The sequence below is a fragment of the Nyctereutes procyonoides genome, unplaced genomic scaffold (assembly GCF_905146905.1).
Source record: "Nyctereutes procyonoides isolate TBG_1078 unplaced genomic scaffold, NYPRO_anot_genome, whole genome shotgun sequence".
Classification (NCBI taxonomy): Eukaryota; Metazoa; Chordata; class Mammalia; order Carnivora; family Canidae; genus Nyctereutes; species Nyctereutes procyonoides.
The window spans coordinates 2,607,776-2,635,397 of record NW_026575044.1 but is presented as its reverse complement, the minus strand read 5'-3'; the positions used below and the strand labels follow the sequence as shown (position 1 = coordinate 2,635,397).

Genomic DNA, 27,622 nt, shown 5'->3' with positions numbered 1-27,622 from the left:
CCTTAACATTTGCAGCACAGTGAATATTACCATTTTTATTCCTTTTATGATGAAGAGAGTACAAAGGGCTGGGGACAGAGACATCACAGGTGGAGGAAAGATAGTGTCAACTCTGCAAAATATATCCCTAAATTATACATAGAAGGGAAATAGAGTCTCAGGGCAGCCTTTCCCAGCTAGAAAATTGGGACCTATGCTGGTGAGTTTGCTGATAACTTCTACGGCTACCAGGGCATATGCCAGTATTCCCAGGAGTCCTGAACACATCTCCTGGTGCCAGTAACTCAAACATCCTTTTCTATTCCCAAAGCAACCTGGGCATTCTTTCTTTCCCCTCAAGTTCCTAACTGGAGTCTCATTCTCTCTGTCTTCTTCCTTATTCTTGTCTGACTCGAGCCAGGTTTGCATAGGTTTCTCTGGTTTCTGCATCACTGGCATAACTGGGGATGGCTACAGTCTTCCTTCAATTCAGGAAATTCTTCCAATGCTAAGGCTTTCAGCTCTGCCCAGACTCTTTCATCTTTCCATTTTACCTCCTGCCCCCTTCCTCCTGGAGCACAGAACTCTGCACTTTGGACTTCCAAGCAAGCATGGCTTATGTGGAGGGGAAGAGTAGAAGCATGTCCCATTAAGGCTTGATGAGGACCCTGGGTTTCATTCAAATAGACTGACCTGCAAAGAACCTTCATTGCCACCTTCTTTAATTTCTGCCATTCACTCCACTACACTGAACTTCTTAATAGATACTGTTCAGCCCCAGGCCTGCCTGCAGCTCATTTGGTAGTAAAAGCAGTAGTGAAGCTGTGAGAGGTGGCCCAGGAACCAGGCTTTTTTCTGGCTGTGAGCATGCACACTGTATATGCAGTGTGCAAGAAAGCCATTGTCAGTCATATAAAACGGTTGCTATGGAATATGTTGAAAGTGGGAACATGATTTAATTGTGGATTTAATTGTAAGTGTGATACTAGTCAGAAAGGCCCAGGAAGCTGGCACTGCAGCCACTAACCAACTCAGGGAGAAGAAAAGAGCAGCAGAAACCGCTTCGGAGCTCCAGCTGATGTTGATGTATGTGGACATCCTCAGGTCTCCTGGCCCCCTTCCCCTCACCCAGATTTGGTAAGTGGCAGAGCTAAACATTTGCAAATTCACAGTCATAGTCAGTCATCCGGCACATTATGAACTTCCACTGGCGATCCCTGTGGGGAGAGAGTCAGAAAACCAATGCCAGTGAGAAAAATCACTGCTGAGGGAAAAGCAGTGAACAACCTTTGGAGAATTTAGGAACTGAAGGAACACCTTATCTCACTTTGTACTGTAGGAAGTCTCTAGAAAACCATCAGGTAATCATCTGTGAGGTCTGGAGTCCTAGACACCTCCCTCCTCTGTGCAGGTGGCACATTGTAGGTTACTGGCTATGTGGAGGTCCTATTTGTCATTCAGGGTCAGCTGGCACTGCTCTGTCCCACGGGTACCTCAAGGACAAATAGGTTAACAGCTTGAAATAAAAGCATTTATTTAACATTGTCTCCATTCCATTGTAAAGAATCTTCTCTTAAACAGGCCACCCATTTGCTCACTTATTTTTTTACTGAATACTTACTACATTCTAGGCTCCATATTATATGCAATGTGTTTCCCTTCAGAAAACACTACTGTAGGGAAACTAAGTGAAGGGAAATAACTCTAAAACCTCATAAAGTCGAAAAGAAAATGCCTGCCATTCATGAATAACAGAAATTGAATTGCGTATTAGTTCTAGATGTCAGGCATGGGTATGAAAGTACATACAATTGCTCAGTTTTGGAAAATGTGGTGTGGATACACTTCAATGAATGTTCTTTGCTAAGGGCAAGCCTATGTTCTTTGTTCACCTATTGAACAAAAATTTATTGAGTGCCTACTCTGCATGGCGCTATTCTGGTGTAGTATCATTTAACAGTGATATATCAATTGTAATCATTATTCTGTGAGTGCATTCAGTATATCAAAAACATTGCACTGGTGTCCAGGTTTGCTCATTTACTCTTCACCATGATTCATAATTTAGGTGGAGAAGTAGACTTAGAGCAACATGTGACATTCTTTAAGACAAGGAAGTGACAATTTCAGGTTCCAAGTGTCGACCTGAAATCTTATTCTTTCTCTTACACAACAATATCTCCATAATTATATGCCCATAACCCTATCAGAGGACATGGCTGTGAAATCCTCTGCAAAGTCCCAACAAAGGGCAAAAATCAAGAGTCACTCCAGATATGATCATGCAAATCCTTCCAAAGCACAGCTGGGTCATTTAATTTTCGAATTATCCTTCTCCCTTTCAACCTGGAGGCTTCTTCCCAGTTGAGTTTATCCTAACCAACAGGTAATACTGAGAGGTCTCCATCCAGCCTTTGATCTGGAACATGAGATTGACCACATTTAGTTCTGGGAGATACCTCTTGCCAGCAGCTATGGGACATATTGGTCAGCCTAAATCAGGGTTTGTAGTTCTGAGTCTGCTGCTCCAAGTGATTTATTTAAAATTATTTGGAAGAGCTTCTCCTGGTACGAGTCCTGAGAGCCTTGGTGCCCAACTATTTATTAGTATTTATTCCTGCAGTTGTCAACAGAGGACATGGCTTCTTTTAGATGGAGATTAGCATATTGGTGGCATGCATGTTTATCAAATGAATTTCATTACTGTAATGAGTCTTATTTATCTGTATACCAACAGACAGATAAATAGGCTCTTCAGCCAGGCATTCACACTACTCTTTTAAGAGGCTGTTAATTGATGCTGAGCCAATTTTAGACTTGGTCCTAAGAGAACCAAGGGACTCAATCAAGCTCAGTCTTTGATTTCTTTCCAGAACAGTATCTTTCAAGCAGGGACATTTTTGCTCCCCTGGGGGATTTTTTAGTTGTCACAATTATGGGGGAGGGGAGATTCTACTGCCATCTAGTGATAGGGATCAGGGATGCCACTAAACATCTGCAATGAAGGACAGGCTCTGGCAACAGAATTATCTGGCCTGAGATGTCAATAGTACTCAGGCTGAGCAACTCCATTCCAGGAGGAACCCACTATGATTTGCATATGGAAGGAAGGTCCCTGACCAGTAGGTCCTGGACTGAGGATATTTCTCCAAGCTGATGGCCTTAGTATCTTTCAGCAGAGCTGAAGGAACACATGCTGTGGATCTTTAAGCCATTGATTGTTAGTGACAGCAACAAAATTCACATGGCTATGTTCATTTTTTTAAAAAATGCATGGCATGATACCTGTTTTCCAAGATTTGGGGTTAATCCACATAAATGAAAAATTTCAAGCCAAAGGGAATTCAGTATTTTAACTATATATATGTAGTAGTAATTTTGGATAGTAGTCTTTATTATATTATTTCCTGCCTTCTTTTTTTTTTTCTAAAGATTTTATTTATTTATTCATGAGAGACACAGAGAGAGACAGAGATACAGGCAGAGGGAGAAGCAGGCTCTCTGCAGGGAGCCTGACATGGGACTCAATCCTGGGTCTCCAGGATCTCGCCCTGGGCTGAAGGCAGGGCTAAACCACTGAGCCACAGCCACCCGGGCTGCCCTATTTCCTGCCTTCTTAACCAGCCAATGCAGAACTTATTTTCTTATTGACTTGGAGACATTATTAAGAATACTGAGCACCCTGCTGCACTGTTATACAGTCTGTCCTCAGGGGTGACACACCTGTTAATTGTCACCAGGCTCCCACATGTTTTTTTTTTTTTTAAAGATTTTTATTTATTTATTAATGAGAGACACACACACACACACAGAGGCAGAGACACAGGCAGAGGGAGAAGCAGGCTCCATGCAGGGAGCCTGATGTGGGACTCGAGCCCGGGTCCCCAGGATCATGCACTGGGCCGAAGGCGGCGCTAAACCGCTGAGCCACCTGGGCTGCCCCCCACGGTTTTGAGTTCTAAAGTCTTTCCTTTCCTTTCCTTTTTTTTTTTCTTTTTAATCTTTACTTTTCTTAAATATATTTTGCATGTGTGCCACATCATTTAACTATTCCTGCTGGTGAAGAAATTTTCATACCATGTACTATTTATCCTGTTTATTTTTAAATTTTCTGCCTCTAGAAAATAGGTAACTAAGCTGCTTAAAAATGGATCTAAAGTAAAAATGATTAATGTGTGAGAAATGAAGGGTTGTCTTAGGAATAAACATAAAGGAGTCTACACCATGCAGTGTGCCTTTCAGAGCTGTTTAATGTTTGTTCTATTGTTTTGTTCTTGTTTTTTAAATTCTGGGCCATGTTAACTTCTGTTAGGGGAGATATCATTTCATTTAAAAACATAAATATCCCTGAAAAATAAGTCACACTCACATTCATCACAGTCCATTATTTAATGAGTTAATATAAGTTTTGTTCTGTTTGCAAAACATTTACTATGACTTTTCAGGATTTCATGCACTGTGTAAAAGTGATTATCACCTGACCAAAAGTACCTGAATTTATTGAGTAGGGAGGAAAGTTCTCATGTTCTTCCTATTGTTCTGAGCATTTGGAATAGGATTGGGGAGCTGCTTAGGAAAGGAAGAATTTTGTTTTGCCTTCAGGTTATATAAATCCTCCCCTTTCCTTTCTAAGGAAGCGGAGTCCCTTCCCCTTCTCTTTTCTCCCTCCCTGCAACCCAGGGTAGGGGTTATCTAGAGACCAGCATGGGCACCTGGGGGTCCAATTTGACAGTGGGTACTCCTTTGACTATTTTTGCCCTCTCTTCCTGGCACTGGATCAGAAAAAGTGCTCTTTGAAATCGAGTGAAGGGAGCAGAGCCTAGAACATCGCAGGAGACCAAGCTGAGGCTTTCGTGCTCTGAGTGGCCTGGAGCCCATCCTCCTCTCTAAGGGTGAGCTGCTCCATGAAATGGGTTTATGAAAATAGCTCCATTCCCATGGCCTTCCATCACCCAGGCAACTCTCAGTTAATTCTAAACCAAGTAGGAAATAAACTAGGGGAAAAAGTGGATGGAAATTCCTGCCAATGTGGTCCTTGCTGGGAGCTGGTCCCTGGCTCCTCCTTTAGCTCCTAGCCCCTAAGAAGGCTCACCTTTCTACTGCAGAGAAAGTGGTGGTTGCTCCTCGCATATAGTAGTCATAATTGTAGGAAATCATGTCCATTTCCTCCCCATAGTGGCCTGGATATTCTGTGGTCAGCCTATGCAGGAAGAATAAAAGTTTACAGGAAAAAGATAAATACACTATTATTACAAAGAAGAGATGGCATTTGAATATGACAGGATACCCAAGCCAGAGTTAGATGGCCCCCACCAAACCATTCCAGGCTGTGAAAAGATGGGTGCTTTCCTTCTGCTTCTCATCTTTCTTATTCTTGTTGTTAAACTACACAAGATGTTGATAACTCCCCAGTCCTTGAGGAAATATTAATTACTGTCGATAGTAGTCCATGCCATTTAAGCCTGCTGGAATCATGTTTCCAAACTGTGGATTATGATTATTAGTGGATCATGAAATCAATTTAATTGGTTATTACCAAATGAGCTTTAAAAAAGAAAAAGTAGAATAGAAAATATCAGGGCATATGCTAAAGATAAGTTCTTGTGTATCTGTGTAAAAATTTCATTTCAAATATACTATATACATGTATTTATGACGTATGTATGGTGTGCTAGTTTAACATGTTTTTTTACTGTGAGTTATGATTAAAGTGTATGAAAAATGAAGTTGTATTTAATCCGCACAAAGGTAGTCTTTTCCTTGTCCACCATTGTTTTGTGGCACCTAAAACAGTTCCTACTACATAGTAAGTATTTGCTTAATAAATAATGGCCTTGGGAGAGTCACTTAATCTCAGTTTCCTGGTCTATAGAAGAATGAAAGCTACATTATAGGTTTGCCACTGGATCTAGAAAAGATATGTGTGGATCATAGGAGCAATTTTGTTTCTTCTTCCCCTTCTCCTTTTCCTTCTTTCCCCCTCCAAGATTAAGTTAATCCAAGGCCTCTACATGAGTAAGTTTGCCATGGCCCACCTGGAATAAATCTAGAATCTCATGATTTTCATTATGGGATCTTTGGGACCAAAATAGTCCTTTCATTGTGAAATGGATCTGCCAAAGTTGTCTGTTTCTCCAAGGCAGTTGTAAGTGGCAGTAATTTCATCTGATTTGGGTTCACTGTGTCATTGTATATATGTTGTATATATGTTGATGGTAGATGTTCCACTGTGTAAACTTAATATTGCAAGGATTATCATGAAATCTTAAAAAGACCGATTTATAAACTGTAAGCTCTCCAAGGAGAATCTCAGTGTTTGGATGCAGCAAGATCAATGGTTAGCTCAAGATAATGTGGAGTTAGCTAGAGCCCTGAATGCCCATTCTCTACCGTTACAATTGTTCCTTCTTCACATGATGTAATTATCCTTGTTTTGGGACTTTTCTCAAGACATAATTGCTCTGGAGCACCTGGGTGGCTCAGTGGTTGAGCTTCTGCCTTTGGCTCAGGTTGTGATCTGGGGTCCTGGGATCAAGCCCTGCATTAGGCTCTCTTCAGGGAGCCTGCTTCTCCCTCTGTCTATGTCTCTGCCTCTCTCTATGTCTCTCATGAATAAATAAAAATAAAAATCTAAAAAACAAAAGACATAATTATGCTTCATTAGGATGCCAAGCCCAACCCAGAATGCGTTACATGTGTTTTCACTTAATGTGCTCATGAAGGGAAATAAGGCTCTGCTAATTCAGAAATCTATTTTGTGCTTCTAAAGAGACCCAAACAAGGACTTCCTCTTTCTAATGAAAGTGCTAAATGACTCATAAGTGGACTTAATAGGCCCTTACTTGGATCCCATAGATTTGTGATCCATGAGGATGCTGACAAGTGCTAAAGTTTACCCCAAAATGAGGCATTGGTTGAGACTGTACATAATACAAATTAGAATTTAAAAAAAATGGGGTAAGAGGTGTTTTCCCTACTTCAGGGAACATAAAATATTTTCTAGAACTTTGAGGCACTCTTGAGATTCAATGTACAAAATCTAATTGCCAAACATTTTTTATGTTCAAAGCCAAAAATCTATATATGGCAATACTACACTAAACTAAATCCAATGGCAAAATTATTTGGAAACAATCAGTCTAGATATTTATTTATTTATTTATTTTTAAAGATTTTATTTATTTATTCAAGAAACAGAGAGGCAGAGACACAGGCAGAAAAAGAAGCAGGCTCCATGCAGGGAGCCCAATGTGGAACTCGATCCCAGGTCTCCAGGCTCAGGCCCTGGGCTGAAGGCAGCGCTAAACCGCTGAGCCACCAGGGCTGCCCCTAGATATTTATTTTTTAAGTCTTTGCTGATTTGATGTCAGATTACTTGCTTAGTTAAACAAATTTGGAATAAAGTGGAAAAGAAAGGCTTGCATATAAAAAATAGTGAAGTTTTAAACTTCAGAAGGGAAAAGTTTATCCAGTATTTTATCTGGCACTCTCTATTGCTTCATTTTTTATAGTGATCAGAGATAGGCCCCCAGATCAACTGGACAGTCTGTCTGGAAGCCTCTCTGTGGGAGACTGCTATCAGTACATTTCTAGATTGCCCTGGAGAAGGCATGGTGCATGTTCATTGGTAAATTTCCATCTTGGTCCCAGTTAGGGTTTTGTTTTACTTGATTTTTGGTGGTGGTTGTTGTTCTGTTACAAAACTGTGAGATAAGTTTAGACTATTTTATAGAACCCTGGATTAAGAGGGCCAGGGAAGGAAATTGGACATTGATGTAAATTATGCCTGCTTAATGCAATTGAAAATAGGGAGAAATGGCCCAAATCATTAGTAGAAAGTGAACCTCCCAAAAACCATCCATAGAGGGAACTGCTGTTTCAATATGAGTTTTAGAACCAGATAGGTGTGTCTCCATTTAGTTCCTGATGACATCACGCACACACAAAATGCCTTAATAAATGAAAGCCCCAGTAATAGCTCCTCTGAGAAAACACAGAATTTAAACTTTTAAAGCTAGACACTGAAACAGAGGCATAGAGACTTGTCAGGAAATTAAAAGACGCTACAAGGAAACAACAGATCAGGGTTTCATAAGCAGTGGCATTGAGCTTCCTGAGGGCGGGTGGGGAAGAGTTCTGTGAGGTTCCAGCTTCCTTGTGAATTACTAGGTCACTCCAGGCAGCTGTTTGGCAAAGCATACTTCGTGCAGAGCATCGCCATATATTCCTAGACCAATTACAACAGTCAAGCAAGGGTTTAGCTTGGCAAGATGAAGGAAAGGGCCAATCAGTAAGATGCCTTTATTCAATGGACTGAGATGGGTATATAACTGAAGCTCTTCTATCAGGATCTGTATCTACCCCTTTACAAAGAACTGTGTGTGTGTGTGTGTGTGTGTGTGTGTGTGTTCCTTCTCTCACTTCCTTTTTTAAAAGATTTTATTTATTTATTCATGGGAGACACAGACAGAGAGGCAGAGATGTAGGGAGAGGGAGAAGCAGGCTCCTTACAGGGAACCTGATGTGGGACTCAATCCCTGGTCCTGGGATCACTCCCTGAGCCAAAGGCAGATGCTTAACCACTGAGCCACCCAGGCATCCCACCTCCTCTCATTTCTCCATGAGTGGCTACTGGGGTACACTTCCTTACCCCATAATACATTTTCTGCCAACAAATGTTCAAACAACATTTGAGAGAAGCTTTTTCTGTTCAGTCCAACCTCTAATTCTGTTTTTGCCCATATTTTCTCCATTTCCCAATTAGCACCTTGTTTTAAATATCCTGTTTTAATATCCTGTTACTTCTCAGCACTACATATCTAGCATTTGGTTTAAAAAAAAAAAAAAACAGGATCCCGGGCAGCCTGGGTGACTCAGCAGTTTAGCGCTGCCTTCAGCCCAGGGTGTGATCCTGGAGACCCGAGATCAAGTCCCACGTCAGCCTCCCTGTATGGAGCCTGCTTCTCTTTCTGCCTTTGTCTCTACCTCTCTTTCTCTGTGTCTCTCATGAATAAATTTTAAAAAAATCTAAAAAAAAAAAAACAACAAAAAAAAAACAGGATCCCATAAAAGCATTTTTTTCATGATGATGACCAGTAAGGTGTGCTCCTTTAAAGGTCAGTGGTACTTGGCAGCATATAAGCCTTAATGAGCTAGTTCACAGTGGCATGGAGGAGAAATTCAGCATTTGTAGAATTGATATTTTGAGGTTGGCCTACACTCTACATTCAGCTACAAGGAGTATGTCCTTCTCTGACAGGCAAATCAGTGAGGATTTTTTTTTTTTTTAATAAACAGAATCTGTTCATGAGCAATGCTCTTGCATACTGCTTTTCCAGGTAAACTAGCAGGAATGGGCATATTTTAGGTTAGACTAATTTGTTAATGGTGTGGCATCCTGAATAGGAGCTGCAACAGAACTTGTTTGAATTATTTTTACAAAGATGAAAAAAAAATACAGCCCAAATGCAGTTATGTACAAAGGAAAGCATGTGCAAAGGAGCAGCCACTTGGCTTCTCCTCCAGAGAGCTGGGGAACTGGCCCCGTGGAATTGAATGACCAGGTCTCTGTAGCCACCAAAGTGCCCTCCTCTGTGGAAAGATCCTAGACCCCGGGAGGATGAGAAAGAACCTTGCATGTTCATGTCTGTCTTTTTTCAGCCTTTTGGAGATTTATATTTCAAATGATTCAAATATGTATCACAACAGGGAAACCAGTTCCAGAGATATCTCTGACTTAAATTAGAAGGAGGAAAACCTCTGACAATTTTCCAAATTTCTCTCTTGGAACTGAATTTCTAGCTCACCGTCTATGCCTGGGGTTGCTCAGCAAACACATTTGTCTCCACTCCTGCTGGCTTTCATCAGCCACATTACATCATGGTCATCTTGGTCCTAAACACTGATGGGGACAACTCCATCTCCAACATCTCTACTCCAGCTAAAATAACCCTCTCTTTCCTGTTTTCTTCCAGATATCAACTGTGTTGCTACCTGATACTTCACCCCTGTGGGTCTTACTTTCTCCCCTGGATTGAGAGAACCAGGATGGGGCAGAGGGCATGTGGTTGGGAGGCAGATAGACTTGCATGAACAGACTTTGGAAATTTGAAAGAGTTATAACTTCTGCCCCTCGGTTCGCTCATCTGTGTGAAACTATCATATTTTCTGTGTGTGAGAAGGCAAAGAGCTAACACATGAGCACGGGCTAGGTGCTCAATAAATAAAAGTATCATCATCATTATCATAGGGAACAGAATCAAAGTGTATAAATTGTACTTATTTTATATCCATTCACATTGACTGGCCAATTAAATAAATTAATAAATGGAGGAATGAATGATTGTCTCTAGACTCCAGGAAAGGCAATTAGACTAGCTAAAATGGAGTGTGAGTGTCTTCATCTCTGTCATAACAGCTTCTAACTTGCTTGAGGAACCAGCATAGAAGCTGCCCTTCTTACCAGCCTCTGGGCACAGTGCTGAGCAGGCACCTGAATGGGGGTGGGAGGTTACAGAAACAGCAGTGGAGGTGCCTATGACATCATTCTTGTCCCTGCCATGATTTCATGGGGACTGGTCTTGTTGACCAGTCTTGTATTAAACAACACCCATCTTGTATTAAAATCTGAACCACGAGATGAGGAGTTAAAGATTAGCTTTGATTGAGGCTTTGGGGTGGGGACAGGGGAGGAGAATGTTCCAGTTGGCTGGTTTTGTTGTTGTTAACTAGAACTACCTAGGAATTAAGAAAAATATTCTCTGGTGTAGGATCTGAGCTTCTGGGGAGATAAGCAGCGGAGAAAGTGACATTTGAGAGTCACAGGAGCTCAAGGTTGGAGGAAAACTGAAATGTCATCTATGTTGATTCTGAGGAATGACATTTTTTTCCGTCAAAACATAATATGCAACGAATCTAGTGAAGGGCCACAGGTCTGGAGATGAACTGGAAATCGATGCTCAATTCAAAACCATCGGTTCCTGGAACCCTTAGCCTGTGCCTGGCCAGCCTCCCTTGCATGCTGATGGGGGAGAGACTGGTGCGTGGCAGGCAGGGGCTGCAGCTGCCTGGAGACTGGGGAATTATTATAAACAGGCTCTGAAGGGTTGTGGCTTCTTCAGTGACATGTGTTTGTGGTTTGCAGAAGACTGGACTAAGAATTTGAATTCTCATATGTAAATAAATATGTGTAAAATTTATATATGTATCCAATCCTGTGGGGACTGTTTAATGACAGCATGTCTGAATCTATCCTTAATTCACTCTTTTGCCAAAGTTCAGTGAGGCCATACAATCCAACGAGAAACCTCACAGTCTGAAATGAGAGCAGCACCTTGGTCCCCAGGGAACAAATAAATCTTGCACTCATTTGGGAGTTGGTTGGATGATTTGTTTTCTTTTCTTTTCCTACAAGAGTGGTGCTATTTCTAAATCCTTAAATGTTTGCAAATGCAAAATGATAGTTGCTCATTTAGCTAGTTCAAAACAGGGTCAGGCTCAGTGCTGCAAAATGGCTTTCAAAGTAGGAGAGAAAAATGTTCCCACCCACATGCGTCCAGTTCCCTGGGAGGTAATTCTAGCCAGTTTAAGTGATGTGAGGGGAGGCTTCAAATAGGAAAGTTATCAGCAGTTTTCGCTGTGGGAAGGTGTGGGAAAACACTTCTCACTCTGACGGGCTGTTAGAAAGACCAAATAAAATAATGCTTCTGAGAGAATCCTTTCCAACTATAAAACATCATCGTACCAACGTCAGGTTTCACCACTGTTACTGTTCCTATGGGTCTGCAACATTCACTCAAGAAATTTATTAAGGGCCTATATTGTGCCAGGCAATATGCCGAGATGCTGAAGAAATAAGACCTAATTTCTGCTCTAGACGCTTCATGTAGTTTAGAAGGACATATAATATAACGTCATGACTCAGGCAATTTAAGGATGCCACTAAAATGTCTAGATACCCCAGTGGGATAGTGAGTCATGAACTGCATACCACGGTGCATACTGCAATCTCATTCTGCTGCTTCTCCAAGCTTCCCTTTGAAAAAGTACCATTTCCTTGGACAACCGCAGTGGCTCTCAGCTCTAACACCATGAAGTCAGAAATAGATGCAGCTAAACAAAACCTTGCTCAGAGGGACATACTTCCAAGTTGACTTGCTGTATCTTTCGGAGTAATTCTCTCCTCTTTTCCCCCATGGATTCTGCTGACCATCAGTGACATGTCTGGGTGGTAGAGTCGGGTGAGGGAGGGGGCAGGCTATTGTAGACCAAGGCTAAGGGTCAGTTTTGCCATAGGGCCCTGAATGTCTTGGGCAACTGAAGACATGTTGCTCATCTTCCTTTTTTTTCATTTTTAACCTCAGGACTTTGTTCATACATGTGCATCGCTATGTTCATGAAATTCTTAACATCTTAGCAATTAATTGGTGAGCTGCATCTAAGAGAAATTGAGAAGTCATTTCTAAAGTGTGTGAGAGGAAGGACATCCAATACTTGTGGGGAGCAGGAGGAGCCTTGAACCAGCTCCCAAATGACCAATGGAAATCTGGAGCATCATTAGAAAATTAGTGGGATTTTGAGACATAGAGACCTGGATGTCTTTGGGTCTCAGCATTCAAAGAAACAGGGTAAACTTCAAGCAACAATGCTCAGGATAGTGATGCAGATCACAGACTGCATAGAGTATGGGGACCCTGGGAAGATTGGATATTTCTCCTTTATCCCACCCTTACCTCCATTCACCCCCACCACTGCTGTTTGACAATTTTTCCAAAATGAGTGAGCCTCAGTTTCTTGCCTGCCTTATCATCAAAAGCCTCAGGTCCTACGTCCACTTCTTGTTGCTGCTCTGTTTGGCCAGAAGCTAGGTGGCCAGCCAGTGACTGTGTGACCACTAGAGGGGCAGAATCTCCCACCTATTTTGGCAGAGAAGTCGGTCCTTACAGTGATGTGACGTGCAGGTGTCCCAGGTCCTTTCTCTCTTGCCTGGAGAGCAAAGAGCCCATCACCCCCGGTTACACTGTCTAAGTGGATGTCTCTTGTTTCTCTACACAACCAACTCCAGTCACTAGTTCTGCTTCCTGATGGGTGATCCTACCCCCGACTGTCATGACCTTGGGTAGAGTCAGCCTTTGAAAGACCCTTCAGTTAGTGAGGAGGCTGGGTCTACACTGCAGCTGAGAAGGTTGAAGGGCACAGGTCCATTCTGTATGATCAAAGCCAGTGGCAAAAGCAGACATATATTATCTCATTTTATCTTCACAGAATTAGAAAGTAGGCCAAAGTTATTCATTCATTCAACAAATGTCGAGTGCCTAATAAGTGCTTGGCATTAGTTAAGGGCTTGGAATATATTAATACAAAGATCTTTGCTTGTAAAGAGTTTACATTCTTAGGTAAGGATGGGAAAGTGGGATTTAAAACCAGATTTTAAAAAAAAAACTTTTAGAGTTAAGTAAGTAAATTATATTTTCTGGGCCTCTTCACCTTATTCTGCATGCCATTCGGAATCATTTATTCAAATATGCACTCAATAATTATCAAGCAGATTCTATGTTCCAAGCATTACACTGGGCCCTGGGGATATATGTATCTTCCAGTTCAAATGTAATCTACTAAGTGCGATAGTGGGCATCCATGAGGGGCAGAAAACAGGCCCCCCCACACACACTTGAATTCCCTACTGTCCTTAGGCTGTCCATCCTCCCTACCACAGTAGCTCGGGGCTGACTTCTCTTTATCCCTTCTCTCCTGAACATGCTCCTCTGGATCACACAGTGTACCGCAACCCTGATGTATTCCTTTGGAGCCCGAGGGGAAGTCTTGCTAATGTAGTAATGGATTAACTGCTTACTCTTTCAAATAATTTATTTACATTTTAACTGGTTTTTAATGCCTTGCAACAAGGGAGGCAGATGGGGGGGGCGGCACTTTCTGTTAGCAGCGTGGGGATGGGAAGATTGGGGAAAGCCATGCCTCTTATGTCCCAGGGGGCAGGCTCGTACCTTCTCTTCCCACTCTGTGGGGCCCAGTCATCTTTAAGACCTTCATCTTCTCTTTGAAAACAGTTATGGGCATCTGTATTGCCTTTTGCAAAGGCACCTTTGGAGTCAAGGAATTTTTAGGGCTCAAAAGAACCTCAAAGATCTTTTGGTGGCCTTCAGGGAGTTTGAAGGCTCCTGGAAATGCTGTGTAAACTTTTGTTTGAATATGCTGAGGTGCATTTTCTTTTTTCTGAAGACAAGATCTACAGCATTCATCAGATTCTTAAAAATCTCAGAGACCCAAAAGAGGTTGGCCATCATTTTAAGTGGTGGACTTAAGGAGAGGGGACCTGTCAATACAGAGGCAGGAGCTCAAGTTTATTGTTGTCCCATTGGTGCTTCTTCCACTCCACCCCACCACGTGCAGGCTTTAGGTCTTTGCTTCAGTATCTATCATAGTTCTATCCTAACATCCTAGCCACTCCTGCTCACCTGCCATGGTAGGATGAGAACTGCTTTATGGGGGCAGCTTTGGAGAGCTGGAGCAAGCCCCTGCTCCATCATATGGCTACTGATATTGACTGGCTTTGAGCTCTGAATTTATTATTCATCATTACTTTAGACAGAAAAATGTTAGCTTTTGGAGTTGCCTATGCCTAGAGCCTTTGTGCCCTGTGTGGGTATCTGTGGAGTAACACTGTCTGGTGGCAGAAGAAAACATAACCCGCAAAGCTCCCCTTTCAAGCATCACACTGCAGAGAGATAAATCACTTGAGTGAGCCAAGCTTCAAATGTTGACACTTTTAGATCCCTTTGTCCAAGGCAGAAATGCCTGGCTTGTTTTTAGACTGAAGAACTTTGGATAAGTTGTGTTGTCAGCACCCAGTGGAAGTTATCAGGGTAAATAAATATACACATATTCTCCTAGTCAGTTTGAAAGCTAGATCAGGGAATATTTGGCATCAGCCCAGGGAGCAGGAAAGGAACAAAATTATACCAACTGGAATTACCAATTGATCTAGAAAACACTAGCTTCTTTGGTGTATAATTATATACTACATTTGCCACTCTGACCTGTGACAAGAAAAAAATAGATTCCCAAACAGGTCCCCCGCAGCCTTGGATGTGATGAGAGAAAGAGCACTGTAATAGGAGTCAATAGATCTCAGCTCTAGAGGTGAAACCCCATAAAATAGCTGGATATCTTTGGATAAGTGACTTCCTTGTTCTACTGTTCTGTTTGTTTCTTTCCTGCCAAAAGAGGGATATAGATGTATTGGGTTGATGAGCTGAGAGGTCTATCCCAGTATGATTATTATTCTAGCCTTTTCATTAATTTTATACACTCATTTCCTTCTATCAGCTGCATGCTGCTTTCCAAGCTTGTTCACGACAACCCAGGCTTATCTGAAGTCAGAAACATGGACCAGAGAACCCCCCCAAACTCTCCCTCAGCCCCAGGAGTCTTTAGGGGTTGTATTTGGCTACCATGCTCACCAGCAGGAATATGGACATCTCTTGCTGTAGCGACAGCAGTAAAACTGCCACTCCCGATCCAGCACAGATTCGAAGTAGCGGCTCTGGAACCCTGCCACCAGCCCGTTGTTGGAGCATGTCTGGTACCTGAAGAGAAGAGAACCATTCCAAGTAAACTAACGACAAGGATGCCGAAAACTCCAGCTCCCACAGCTACTGAGCCAGGCCATGCTTCAACTGACCTAGATCCTTGACAATTTATTACTTTTTTTTTTTCAAGAGGAAGGGAAAGAGAGAGGTGGGAGGGAGCGATAGAGGGAGAGAGAGAGAGAGAACTTAAGCAGGTTTTACTCCTAGTGCACAGCATGACACGGGGCTCGATCTCAGGACCCTGAGATCATGACCTGTGCTGCAATCAAGAGTCGGACGCTTAACTGACTGGGCCAGGCAGGCACCCCAATTTATCCTATTTTAATGCAAATAATAAAGACTTTGTCATATTTGTAGAAATAATATATGCTGATCATTAAAATTCAAATGATTCAGAATATTTGAGCTGAAGGAAATTGGGGAGCACTGCTCCTGATAGACTTCTATGAATTGATAGAAGAAAGCATAAATGGATGGGTATAGAAGCATCTAGATTTGCACAAATACAAGATTGTATTATTTATGCCACTTAAAAGAGAACACAATTTATTTTACTTGCATTTAAAATAAAAAGAAGACAAAGATACACACAATGAATGGATGAACTTCAAACAACATTTCTTTTGCTCAGGAGCAAATAGAGGGGGGATCCCTGGATGGCTCAGCAGTTTAGCGCCTGCCTTCGGCCCAGGGTGTGATCCTGGGGTCTTGGGATTGAGTCCCACATCGGGCTCCCTGCATGGAGTCTGCTTCTTCCTCTGCCTGTGTCTCTGCCTCTCTCTCTCTCTCTTTCTCTGTCTCTCATGAATAAATAAATAAAATCTTAAAAGAAAAAAAAAGAGCAAATAGACCCTTGGGACTTAGCACAGGGCACTTGTTCACTCTAGCCCCACATAGCTACAAAGCCTAGATGGGTGCAACACATTGTCCAGGGCCATGCAGAGGGAGACTGGGACCACATCCTCAGGTTCTCATGACTGTAAGATCTCTGTGGTTAGGGCAGGTTTTACTTGGATTTATCCCCCGTGCCCACAGTGGGTCCTTGCGTATGGAGGCATTCCTTACAGGATAGTGAGAGGCCAACTGACCTTATCAAACTCCCTCCGGGGGTTTTTCACCTTTCTTAGATGATCTTTCTAATTTTCCCAAGAAGGTAACTCTTCCTCTCTAGTCCACAGACCCTCCCTGAGACCACATGCATTATCATTCTTTCTTTCTAGCTGGGCTGCAGCTGCCTCTAGGAATTGGCCCCTTTTATCTTCACAGCACCTTCCTAACTAAGCATTGCTTTCTCCCACCCATACCCCATATCCCACTGGTGCCTGAAGGCTGCCACTTTCTGTTGGATGATGAGGATGCTGTTCTCCACTCTACCACAGTGGGCTCCTACATAAGGTGGGGTCTTTCACAAATCCTTCCAAAATAAGTCTTTAGTCCATCAGGTTCTCTGCATTTCCTATCCACCCAGACACTGATCATTTTCCCTCTCATAAGTGAGCAGAGCAGGAGATTGTCTACGTGTAGCTTGATAGCTACTGGAACACAACCCCGTTTTCCAAGTACAGATAAGTTTCCAGAAAATATAACATATAAAGTAAGAATAAGTACTCTGTGCTGGTAGGTGAGAGGGACCTTGCTGACACACAAACTATAAAGCCATTGGTGGTGACTGGTTTTGTGTTATTCTTTGTAATAGGTAGAAATGATCTTGTGGATCTGATGAAACTAGATATTAAATACATTTCATGACTCTGATCAGAAAACATCTGTCCTTTTTGCTCATTTATTATTCATTTATTCATTCATGCATACCTACATTCAAATATGCATGCATTTATTTGTTCATCCACTCAACAAACTTGTGCCTGGCTACTCTTCTGTATCAATCACAGTGCTTCTGTGTTGAAGGAACTGAGGGATGGGTTTGGTGCTTGGCCAGCCTTGCAGATTAGCCTGAGTTGCCTGTCCCTGGGACTTGGAAGAGGTTCTAATGGACCCCAGAGACCTCAGATATAGGAGATCAGGAATTCAGATTAAAATTAAGATTAAAGTGTGCATTGAGACCTACGGCCCTGACGTGCTAGCTTTCCTTCTCTACCATTACTCACATCTCATCTGGAGTAGTGCCACTCTGGAAAACATTTGCCATATTTTGGAAGCCACATGATTGGAATGGAATGCTTGGGTCTGGGATAGTGGATAGTCCAAGATAGTCTATTATATCCTAATTCTAGCAGTGTGAGAGCTTTTCAATAGAAAGCACTCAAAGTTGTAAATGATGCTTCTGTGATCTTCCTTCTCACCATCACTACAATTCTGGCTTCCTCTAAAATAGCCCTTTCAGAAACTCAGTGAGCCTGTGGTTTCCTGGTGGCTGTTGTTTCATTGTTTTGGTCTGTCCTGTGCACTCTCATCACCACAGGGGACAGTGTTCCCAGGATGGTAAGTTCTCATAAGTAAAAATAAGTTTTTTATTTTAAGCTGACCTGTTTCATGGTGTACCAGTTTGAAGGCAATCCAAGTTCCGTGAATTCTCCGCCAGCTGTCAGCCAGGCAGCTGGCCCCACAATCCTGTATGGGTAGCGTGTGTCACTCCCTCACACACCACCTCAGATAATGCTGCCCTGTGAAGATTATTTGGATACTACAGGCCCAGGACCTGAGAACATCTGCTGAAAGTTAGAAAACCAAGCAGAGCTCTCTTCACCTAGCTCCTGTCCCACAGTCTTCACATTTTGGTAGAGTAAGCATGCATTGGAGTTTCATAGTGCATGTGGCCAACACAATGAAATTAATTCTTCCAGAATTAGATTTTTGTTGAGGGTACACTCATGTGGGGATTAGTAAAGCAGAAGGGCTAAGAGTACGGGCTATGCTGTAGGACTGGTGCTCTAGTCACTTCTGGCTGTGTCACCTCGGGCAGGCTTCATAGCCTCTGTTAGCCTCAGTTTTCTCACTTGTAGAATGGGCACATACTTTTAAAAGTTTTTATGAAGACCAAATAAGACAATGCATATACATTCTGGTGCTTAATAAATTATTTATTATTGATGTTTTTGATGATTAATAAGCTATTTATTATTGTCATCGTATTTCATTTCATCCACTCTACAATTTTGTGCATACTTGGCCAAAGCTACCTTGGCTCCCCAGTCCTTCAGTCAGAGGAAATCTAATGGACTCCAATGCAGTCCCTGAGCTACTGTTTCCCTAAAACAAAGCTCAGGGAGGTTGGCTGTCTTTGTTGCTGATGCACACCCACTTTGTAGCATAGATACTTTAGTGTATAGTAAATTCCTTAGGGGGAAAGATCATTCAGTTTGAATTCTACACAGTGCCTGACACGACAGGTCTAGCAGATGTTTAACAGAAGAACGAATGAATGGATAACTGGTCAGAAGTCTTTTATCACCAGAGGCAGAGTTGACATTGAAAAGCCTATCATTCAGATCCAGAAAGGGCCCTGAGACTTCCCCAAGAGTGAGTGATGATCCCCCCACATCCACCTTCTCCCTTAGAAGCAAAGCTTGCTTAGGCTAAGGGTGAGACATGAACAGAGCTATGGGCTTTCCTCCTCTCACTTCCTGTCCTTTTCAATCTCCTTTTTGTAAAAGCACCTTATTTGACAAGACTCACTTAGACATTTGGCCACAAGCTGCAGCTTTGGGATAACAAGCATGGGAGCAGGGGTGAGGGCTGCTGTGAACACGAGGGGGATGGAGGAAAAGGAGAGGGCTGGAACTGCTGAAGTGGTTCAAACTCAATTTTTAAAAAGTGGTTAGTGGTGAAAAGACACACCAAAGGCTCTGCTTCACTTCTCAGCGCCTGCTCAATGCTCCTGAACCACCCCACAAGAGTATGGACCCAAGACTGCAGCTTCTGGGTGGATTGTGACAGACCCCAGTGGAGCCTTGGGCATGGACTCCCTAAGAACATCCCCTTGGAGTCTGAGTTCTTGGGGGCCCTGCTTCAGAGGCTGTCTATTCCTCACTTCAGAAGGTGTGTTTTCTTTCTCACCATCCATCCTTTTGAAAGCTGAAGGCTCAATTTTGTTTTATAAACTGGATCATTGTTGGCCCTGCTCCCCCTGCCAGAAGAAACTTTCTAGAAGGCAAATTACAAGGCAGTTAGTTATCTCTTCCCTGACAATATTCAAGGACCTTCTCTGAGAGGGTAGTCTTCTGCAAGTGGCTTATCTCGAGGCCGTCACCTGGAAAGCAAAGACAGAAAACCTTTTCCTGTGTCTGCAGCAACAAAACAAGAAAACAACAGGGAATAGGGGAAGAGCTGTTGTTGAGAAAGCATCAGACCCAAGTTCTGTCCCCACCCTATCTTTACCACACTGTGTGGAACCTCATCTAAGTCACTGCGAGGAATGAATGAAAGAGAACACCCGCCAAACTCTTGGCCGATGTGGAAACTGGAAGAGCAGGATCCAAACGCATTTTTCTGAGGCGAAGGCTTTGTACATGAGCTATCAGGGAGTTGCTCCAAGAATGTCCTTTGCTTCTGGCCCACCCTCTAGCCAGGCTTTTTTCCTGTCTCCTACATCCTTCATTGGGTCAAGAGCCATCAGGCCAAATGATGGAGGCTGGGACTGGAATGTTTGCACATGTATGGTTTTGTTGGTGAACTCTTTTGTGGAGATTTCATCTTTCCCTCCAATCTCTGCTGGTTTGGCTCTAAATTTATAAAAAAAGTTCAAACTCGTACAGTGATGAGTTTAGTGTAGAACAGTGTAAAGCAGTGCCATCTTGGTCAAGCTTTCATAATCACATCAAATGGGTGGGCGAGTTGTGCTGGTTTCTTTCCTCCCAGTTCCACAGACATGCAATGTGCTCCAGTCCTGTTAGCCAGTTTCCAACCACACGCAGAGATAGGAAAAGAGCTCTCTGTGTTGGGGAGACTGTATGACACAGCCTTCTTTACTCCCCCAAATTTCTCCCCCAATCCAGTTTGATGAGGGCTTAAATTCCACCAAGAGAGATTCACTATTTTAGAGTAAGGCTTGATTCCTATTAATTCTATTTTCCCCAGAGTAATCCTTTGAGTTGCTCTAAGGCATTTATGACATAGTCCACGGGGTTTTAGAATGTTCATTAAATCTTCCAACAAATACTCATTGGAACCTACTCTATACTTGGTACTATACTTGGTCTGGAATCCTCTCTAAAGGACAGTCCCAGTAAGCACAGGCTAAGATTAGACTAGGAGTAACTAAGGGCATAGACTATATGTCATTCACCTTCATGTTCCTAGGGTCTGGCAAAATTGTGATAATAAGCATTTGGTAGTGAATGAGTGAGCAAAAGAACTCACCAAAGACAAGCCACATGACAGAGAAGAGAAGAAAGGAAAACTGTCCTACAGAGCTGTGTTAGCATCAAGGTCAATCTGAAACTGAGAATAGTGGGCAGGAGCTCAGTTTTCCATAATCTGACTCTACTGGAGACGAGGGCTCTGTATAATACAGAGCAATCCTCCTCACCCTGATTTGTGGTTCTGAGCACTCAGAACATACAGCATCCTCCTCCTCAGAGAGTCTTTCTCAGTTTACCATGTCTAAACCCACATTTCCCACCCTCTACTCCCAACCTGATATATATTTGCTGTAGCGCACTTGTCATTAGCTGATTTGTATTTGTATATTATTTGTCTTCTTCAAAACAAGCTTCACAAATGTAGGGACTTTGTCTTATTTGATGCTGCATAGAGTATTTCCCAGGGTTCATAAATTTAAATGGTCAGCTCTAATAGAAGCTACCATTTAAAAATACCTTCCTGAGATCTTTTGAAGCCCAGGGCCAGGGTAGAAGGGAGGCAGTAAGAAAGCAAGTACCAATAAACAGAATGTCGTTACTTTGAATTCAGGCTCCATGTAAATCTGCCTTGCTCAAAACCAGCCTCATCAAATTCCAGATTCACTAAACTTGTATTGACTGCCTGTGACGTGCATTTGTTTACATTGAGATTTAGAGTTCCTTTATACATTTTTCCCATAAGCACACAGTGACATCCCCTACTGTGAGGTGGGTGCCACACCTTCCTTTTTCCAGAATGACAAATCAAATCCTCAGGACCACAGGGCTAAGAGATGATAGAAACAGGAGCTATGAATCAAGATTTCCTGATTCTAAGACCAGAGTTCCTTCTACCACATGACAGCTCATCCTCACTAAAAAATTCCAGCTTCATTTTGTTCCACATAGTATCTACATGTCCTATAGCCTGTGCCATGCCAAGTTAGAAGAGATTCCCTGAGAACAGCCTAGGCATGCTCTGAAATGGCAAAGTGCCACTCTTAGGACTCAGTTAAAGCCTCTTGGTGGTCATTAGTAGGGGAGCCAGCATGCACACTCAAATCTGGCACCTGAAGAGGTACTTTTCTACAGAGAAATTATAGCAAACAATAGTGTTATGAGCCACTCAGCTATGCTTGGAGCACCACCTTTCATTTCTTTATTTTCAAAGATATTATTATTTATTTATTTATTTATTTATTTATTTATTTGAGAGAGGAGGAGAGTGAATGGGAGGAGAATCTGAAGCAGACGCCATGCTGAACACAGAGCCTGAGGCGGGGCTCAATCCGAGGACCCTGAGATCATGTCCTGAGTTGCAGCCAAGAGTCTGAGTTTCACCCAGGTGCCCTGTGGAGCACCTTTTAAATCCGTGCTTCAGTTAGCAAATGTCTTTAGTAGATCCTATGTATTGTTGTCAAATCTGTGTTGAGACTCCTCCTCCCTCTTAAAATAAACCTGCAAGCTGATTCATTTATATGAAACAGCCAAATTCACAAAACTATCAACAACTCTTCTCCCAGGGCAGATTGAAAACTTGCAGCCCATGGGAAGTGTAACTACCCCTCAGCCTATGAGCAAATTCTTTCCTTCCAGATTTTTCACTGAGACTGTAGTCTAAACTCAAAGTAATAATCATCTAAATAAATGCTTCTGGGGTAATTGGTATCAGACCTGGGGCAGTTGAGTTTTACTGTAAAGGAGCTGTTTTTCATGTTTGTACATTTTTTTACTCTGTGATTAGCAGAGTAGGAGGCAACAGAGTGTGGAAAGGGGGAAAGAAAATTGTTTGAGTCAGCATAGCCCAAAATGTGGAGGCAGAGGTAGAAGAGTGATCTTGCTTGTCAGCCTCTCACTAGACTCTCATTGGCCAAACAAAATCATGTTATGTCCACTCCCTTCCTTTTTTGCTTTTCTTCAAATAGTCTGGGAGTTAATGACAAACCAGATGCAAGTTGGCAAGTTTAAAACTAAACATCATTTGCCTTCTCTCCCTAGCAGGGATAAACACAAAGATCAACAGAATGCAAGAAAAATCCAAGTGCATTTTCAGGGCCAAACAGAGCATGGGGTATTGGAGTTATGGATTCTTCTGAGATCATGTAGTATGATCACTCATTTTCCAGATGAGATGGGAGCCTAGAGAGTTGCCCTGATGCAAGATCACATAGTCTTGGAAACTGGATCTGAATCCAGTCCTTCTGACTCAGAGCCCAGGGCTCTTCCTTTGCGGTTAAGAAATCAACTCTGAGTGCTGCTTTACTATATGGCTCTAAAAAGGGACATTAGAAAGGGACCCCACCCATATAATGACCCATAGATGAGAGGACAGGGTAGACGGTATGCCTAGGTTGGCCCTGTGCTCCATGCCAGGCAATGGGTCTGGCAGTGGGAATCTTTGAGACAAGGCTGGACTCTGAGCTGGCCACCTATCAGAAGGAGTTTTGGATAATTAAATCTGCTCACCAGAGGCCTAGTCCTCCAGGGCTGGGCTTCCACTGTGACCTTGCAGATCCCATCCCCCCAGGATGAAGAACTTCCATGGGTCCAGTCCTGGCCTCTGGATGGGCTGATGGCCCGCATTAGGTGGGAGCAGCAGGCTCTCAAGTAGCTCATCACTGTGGCCAAGAGCACACACTTTGGAGTAAATTCACTAGATCCAAATCCTGGCTTTATCACTTTCTGGCTGAGGAAACACTTGGGTCTCTAGACCATAGTTTGTCTACCAATAAAATGACTTAGATTTGTTTTGAGCATTAATGAGGTAATCCATATAAAGCATCAGCATAGTGCTAGCTCAGGGTAAGCACTCAATAAATGGCGGCTGTTTTGACTACTCCGAAGTCCCCTCTCTTGCCTGGCTCCTCTACACACGTGTCAGTGTCTTTTCCTCTCAGTGTCTCATCATGGTTCTGTCTGCTGATTGTGTGATCCCCCAGAGTTTGACCACCCCAAAGCTCTTTCTACCACATGCCTGCAGGAATCCTCATAGAGTCCTACTCTACAGATAGCACTGCAGCGGCCTACCTTGCTAGCTGGGCTTCTTCCTCCCTGGACCTGGCTCCCCCAGGGCCTGTCACCCCCAGGGTCCACCTTACCCCACCACACCCCCGGGGGTCCTGCTCCCCATCCAGGATGCATGAATAGCCAACCTAGCAGTCAGTAGTACTGGGATGGGCTCCTGACCAACTACTGGGGCTGAGACTGTCACACCCCACAGCAAAGCACAGGCTTGGATCATTTCCATGCCATTGACTGCGGCAGAGCCCAGTTGAGCGAGAACAGCGCTTCTCCCTAAAAGTCTTTAGTAAACTATTTTCTGGCAGTGAAACCCACTTTAAATTCAGACAGAGAGAAGGACTTTGGTGCTTATGACTGAGAGAGCACATTTTACCAGCGCAGCAGAGAGGTATTTAATTTCACTTCTCTTTGCCTGAATTTCTTTGCCCGCTCTCCTCCATTCACTTGTTTTCAAAAACCACACTTCTCAAACTGTCTGTAGTGAGGTAGGTCTAGTCATTTATTGTCCCCAAACTATTGTGGACCAATACTTTTGTAAAACAGTAAAAATAAATTACTACAAAACAAGAATGCCTTCTGGACATTACAACGACCTTAAAATTGCTATAAAGTGTCTTAAAAACTTTTCATTTCTGTACCTATCATTTTGCAGCCTAGAAAACATTTCACAGACCCATGGTAGTCCCTGGACCAAATTGAGAGGAGGGCCGCTTCTGGAAGGAGCAGAACCACAGAGGAGCCCATCTGCCATGGGCACTGCAGATCCTGGGTTTCTGTCCTGTAATGTGGGCTACTGGGCAGCAGCCCTGCCCTCGAGAGAATGAGGTCCTGGTCTAGTCTTTAGAGGCTGGGGTCAAGCAGCCCCCACCCCTCGCCAGGGTGAGGGATATGCTGCGATGCCCCCTCCCCCTTTGCCCCCCCCCCCCCAGAGTGCAGGCTGCCCTTACCACTCCATCCCAGCTCTGTTGATTTCTTCCCACCAGCACTCCGTGGGCTCCCCGAGGTTCTGCGGCGTGGGCATGCAGGCATAGTTCCACTGTCTGTCTGAGCCTTCTTTCTTGTTGAAGATGCTCCTCACGGCCACCACCACCTGCCTGTGGGGACACTGGTAGCTGAAACCCTGCCGGTTCAGATTCACCCACCCGTCATCGCTATAGTCATGGTACTGCTGGTATGGGTACCCATAGTCTCCGTACTGGCCCCAGGCCACGGTGACCAGTGACAGAAGCACCCATAGCAGAGTGAGGTCCATGCTGCCTGGGCTTCTGGCAAAAAGTGTCACCCTAGGTTTGCTGGGCTGACCGTTTTATACAGCTGCCGCTGACATGTGGCTTCCAGATGTGGGTGAGCAGGCTCCAACTGCAGTGTGTCATCGTTTAAGCAAAACTTTTCGGCGTGGAGATCCTGGCCATAAGTCCATCCAGTTTGTTTTAAGGTGGAATTCTAGGAAAATGTAAGGAACATACAAATGAAAGAAACTCTCTGGAGAAAGAACAACCCTGTGAATAGATTATTAAAGCAAATGGCTTCACACCCCTTAGAAGCCTTCACCTGAGAGGACAGTGTGTTTGCCCCCTCATCACTCAGGACCTTCCCTCCCTCTGCTCCCTTCCCCCAGTAAACCCCTTCATTTGTTCTCCAAACTAGACTGGCAGGACCCCACAGATGCCCAGAGTGATTTCAAAACACCAAAATAAAAGGGTGAAGGCACAGAGTCATTAAGCTTTCTGCAAGTTTAGATGCCTGGTTTCTTTTAAGTTCTCAGCCTCATGTCTTTTGACTCTGAGTGTACACGTGGCATGCCAGTTTGCAAGGCTACTCTGTGAATTATTGCCACACATGGAAGTGCTGTTGGCCCACAGGGAGAGAAGTTAGGCACTATCTCTGCACTTGAGCATCCTCTTAAGCTGCTGAAATTGGACCTAGCTACGTCTACAAACTGTGTTCTGCTCTCACGTATATAATGAGCTTAATCTGAATAAGTTGAATTTATCCTTTGTGGTTTTTCCCCTCCATGTTGGGGTCTTCTTTTTATTTAAGTATAATGTACAGAAAACACAATTCATCTTTTAAAATATTTAGCATATAGTCATTTAACCAGTGACATAACTGAGATGTAGAACAGGTCCATTAACCCCTCAAATCCCCTTTATGCCCCTTGGTAGTCGAATCTTCTCCAATCCCTTGTTCCTGCTAATCCCCGTTCTATTTTCTATTGCTATAGTTTTGCTATTTCCAGAATGTCGAGTAAATGGAATCATACGCAAGTAGTCTATTGAGCCTGACTCCTTTCCCTTAGAATAATGCTTTCAAGACTAGTCCACATTGCTGTGTGTGTCAGTAGTTGGTTTCCTCATACTATTGAGTGGTATTTATGGTATGACTATATACTACAGGCTCTTTATACATTTACCAGTTGAAAGACATTTTTCCCCCAGTTTTTGGTAATTGTGAAAAAAGCTGACACGAACACCCATGTACAGGTTTTTTGTGTGTGAATATATTTTTATTTCACTTGGGCAAATACCCAAATGGGATTGCTGGATCGTAAGGTTAAGTATACACTTAAATTTATAAGAAACTACCTGATTTCTAACATGGTTAAACCACTGTGCATCCCTACCAGAAAATTGCCCTTTCTTTCTTTCTTTCTTTCTTTCTTTCTTTCTTTCTTTCTTTCTTTCTTTCTTTCTTCTTTCTTATTTTAACCATTTTAATGGGTTATTAGGCTTCTAGAGGTATATCAGTGAGGTTTTGATTTGCAGTTCCCAAATGACTAATGATTTTGAGCATTTTTCCATGTGTTTATTGGCCATCATATGTCTTCTTTGGTGATTTAGCTGTTCATATTTTTTGAGCCCTTTGAGTGTCTCCTAAGTGCATGGTATTTCTCATTTTTCATCAGGGTTGTCCTTAAAGAAGTTTCTTTAAATTGTGGTTATAGACCAATTATCTCTTAGACCCCTGCAAAGCTTATTGAAATGCAGATTCTTCGGCTCTATTCCAGAATCATAACTTCACAGTGGGTGCCCATGTACCTACAGTTAGAAAAAATTTTTTTCTAGATGATTCTTATTCAAACCAAGTTTAAGAACCACTTTCCGAAAGGAACGTGAAGCTAGAGAAAAAGAAATCATACTGTAAATCTCATGCCTTGTCCAACCTATAGCATGTTTACCAGATGGCATTCAGTCTAGATTAATCAAGGTAACCTTGAAGAAGAAAGAAAGTCACACATGGGAAGAAAGCAAATGTGTATGTGCATGCATGTGTATGTGTGTTTGGGTGTGCATTTTGCTCTGAGATTATGGTTACCAAAGGGAGGGAAAGAGGCTCTGGACTGAAAAGGTAAATGAGACTCAGTTTTTCTTTTAGGATCATCTTCTTCCACTTTTTCCCTAAGTAACTCCCCACCGCTGGCAACTAGTGTCCTTCAAGCTTCAGGTAACTTTGATTTTTAATATGCTGGAGCAATCATTCTCACCACCATCAAAAGTTACCATTTAAGGATTACCTGGGGAGCTTTTGAGAAACATAAATGTCTGAGCCTCATCCCAGACCTTTCAGACCAGAAGATTTTGAGCAGGTTGTGAAACCTTCTTGTATGATTCTCACATACAGCCAATGTTGAGAGCCACTACTATAGAGGATTGGTTGATTGACTGATTGGTTGATTGATTTTTCTCCATCCCTTTCCCATGTAGGCTTTAAATT

The 27,622-nt window shown here is 42.9% G+C and overlaps 1 protein-coding gene across 1 annotated transcript; it reads right to left on the bottom strand.

Annotated features, from left to right (window-relative positions):
* Positions 1 to 15: 15 nt before the first annotated feature.
* On the bottom strand, positions 16 to 25,308 carry DPT (dermatopontin). Its single transcript, XM_055324592.1, has 4 exons — positions 24,856 to 25,308; positions 15,459 to 15,584; positions 5,072 to 5,179; positions 16 to 1,196 (listed from the first exon to the last, which is right to left on the bottom strand). Exons 1-4 carry the CDS (start codon positions 25,158 to 25,160, stop codon positions 1,130 to 1,132), a joined length of 606 nt encoding a protein of 201 aa, XP_055180567.1. The 5' UTR covers positions 25,161 to 25,308; the 3' UTR covers positions 16 to 1,129.
* Positions 25,309 to 27,622: the final 2,314 nt, after the last annotated feature.

Bases quoted from the DNA above. Each gene is read 5' to 3' on its own strand.
- DPT (XM_055324592.1), bottom strand. From the start codon at position 25,160: ATGGACCTCACTCTGCTATGGGTGCTTCTGTCACTGGTCACCGTGGCC. The intron at 15,585-24,855 runs GTAAGGGCAGCC...TCTTCTCTTCAG, and splicing joins AACAGAGCTGGGATGGAGTG to GTACCAGACATGCTCCAACA. The intron at 1,197-5,071 runs GTGAGCCTTCTT...CTCTCCCCACAG, and splicing joins ACTTTCTCTGCAGTAGAAAG to GGATCGCCAGTGGAAGTTCA.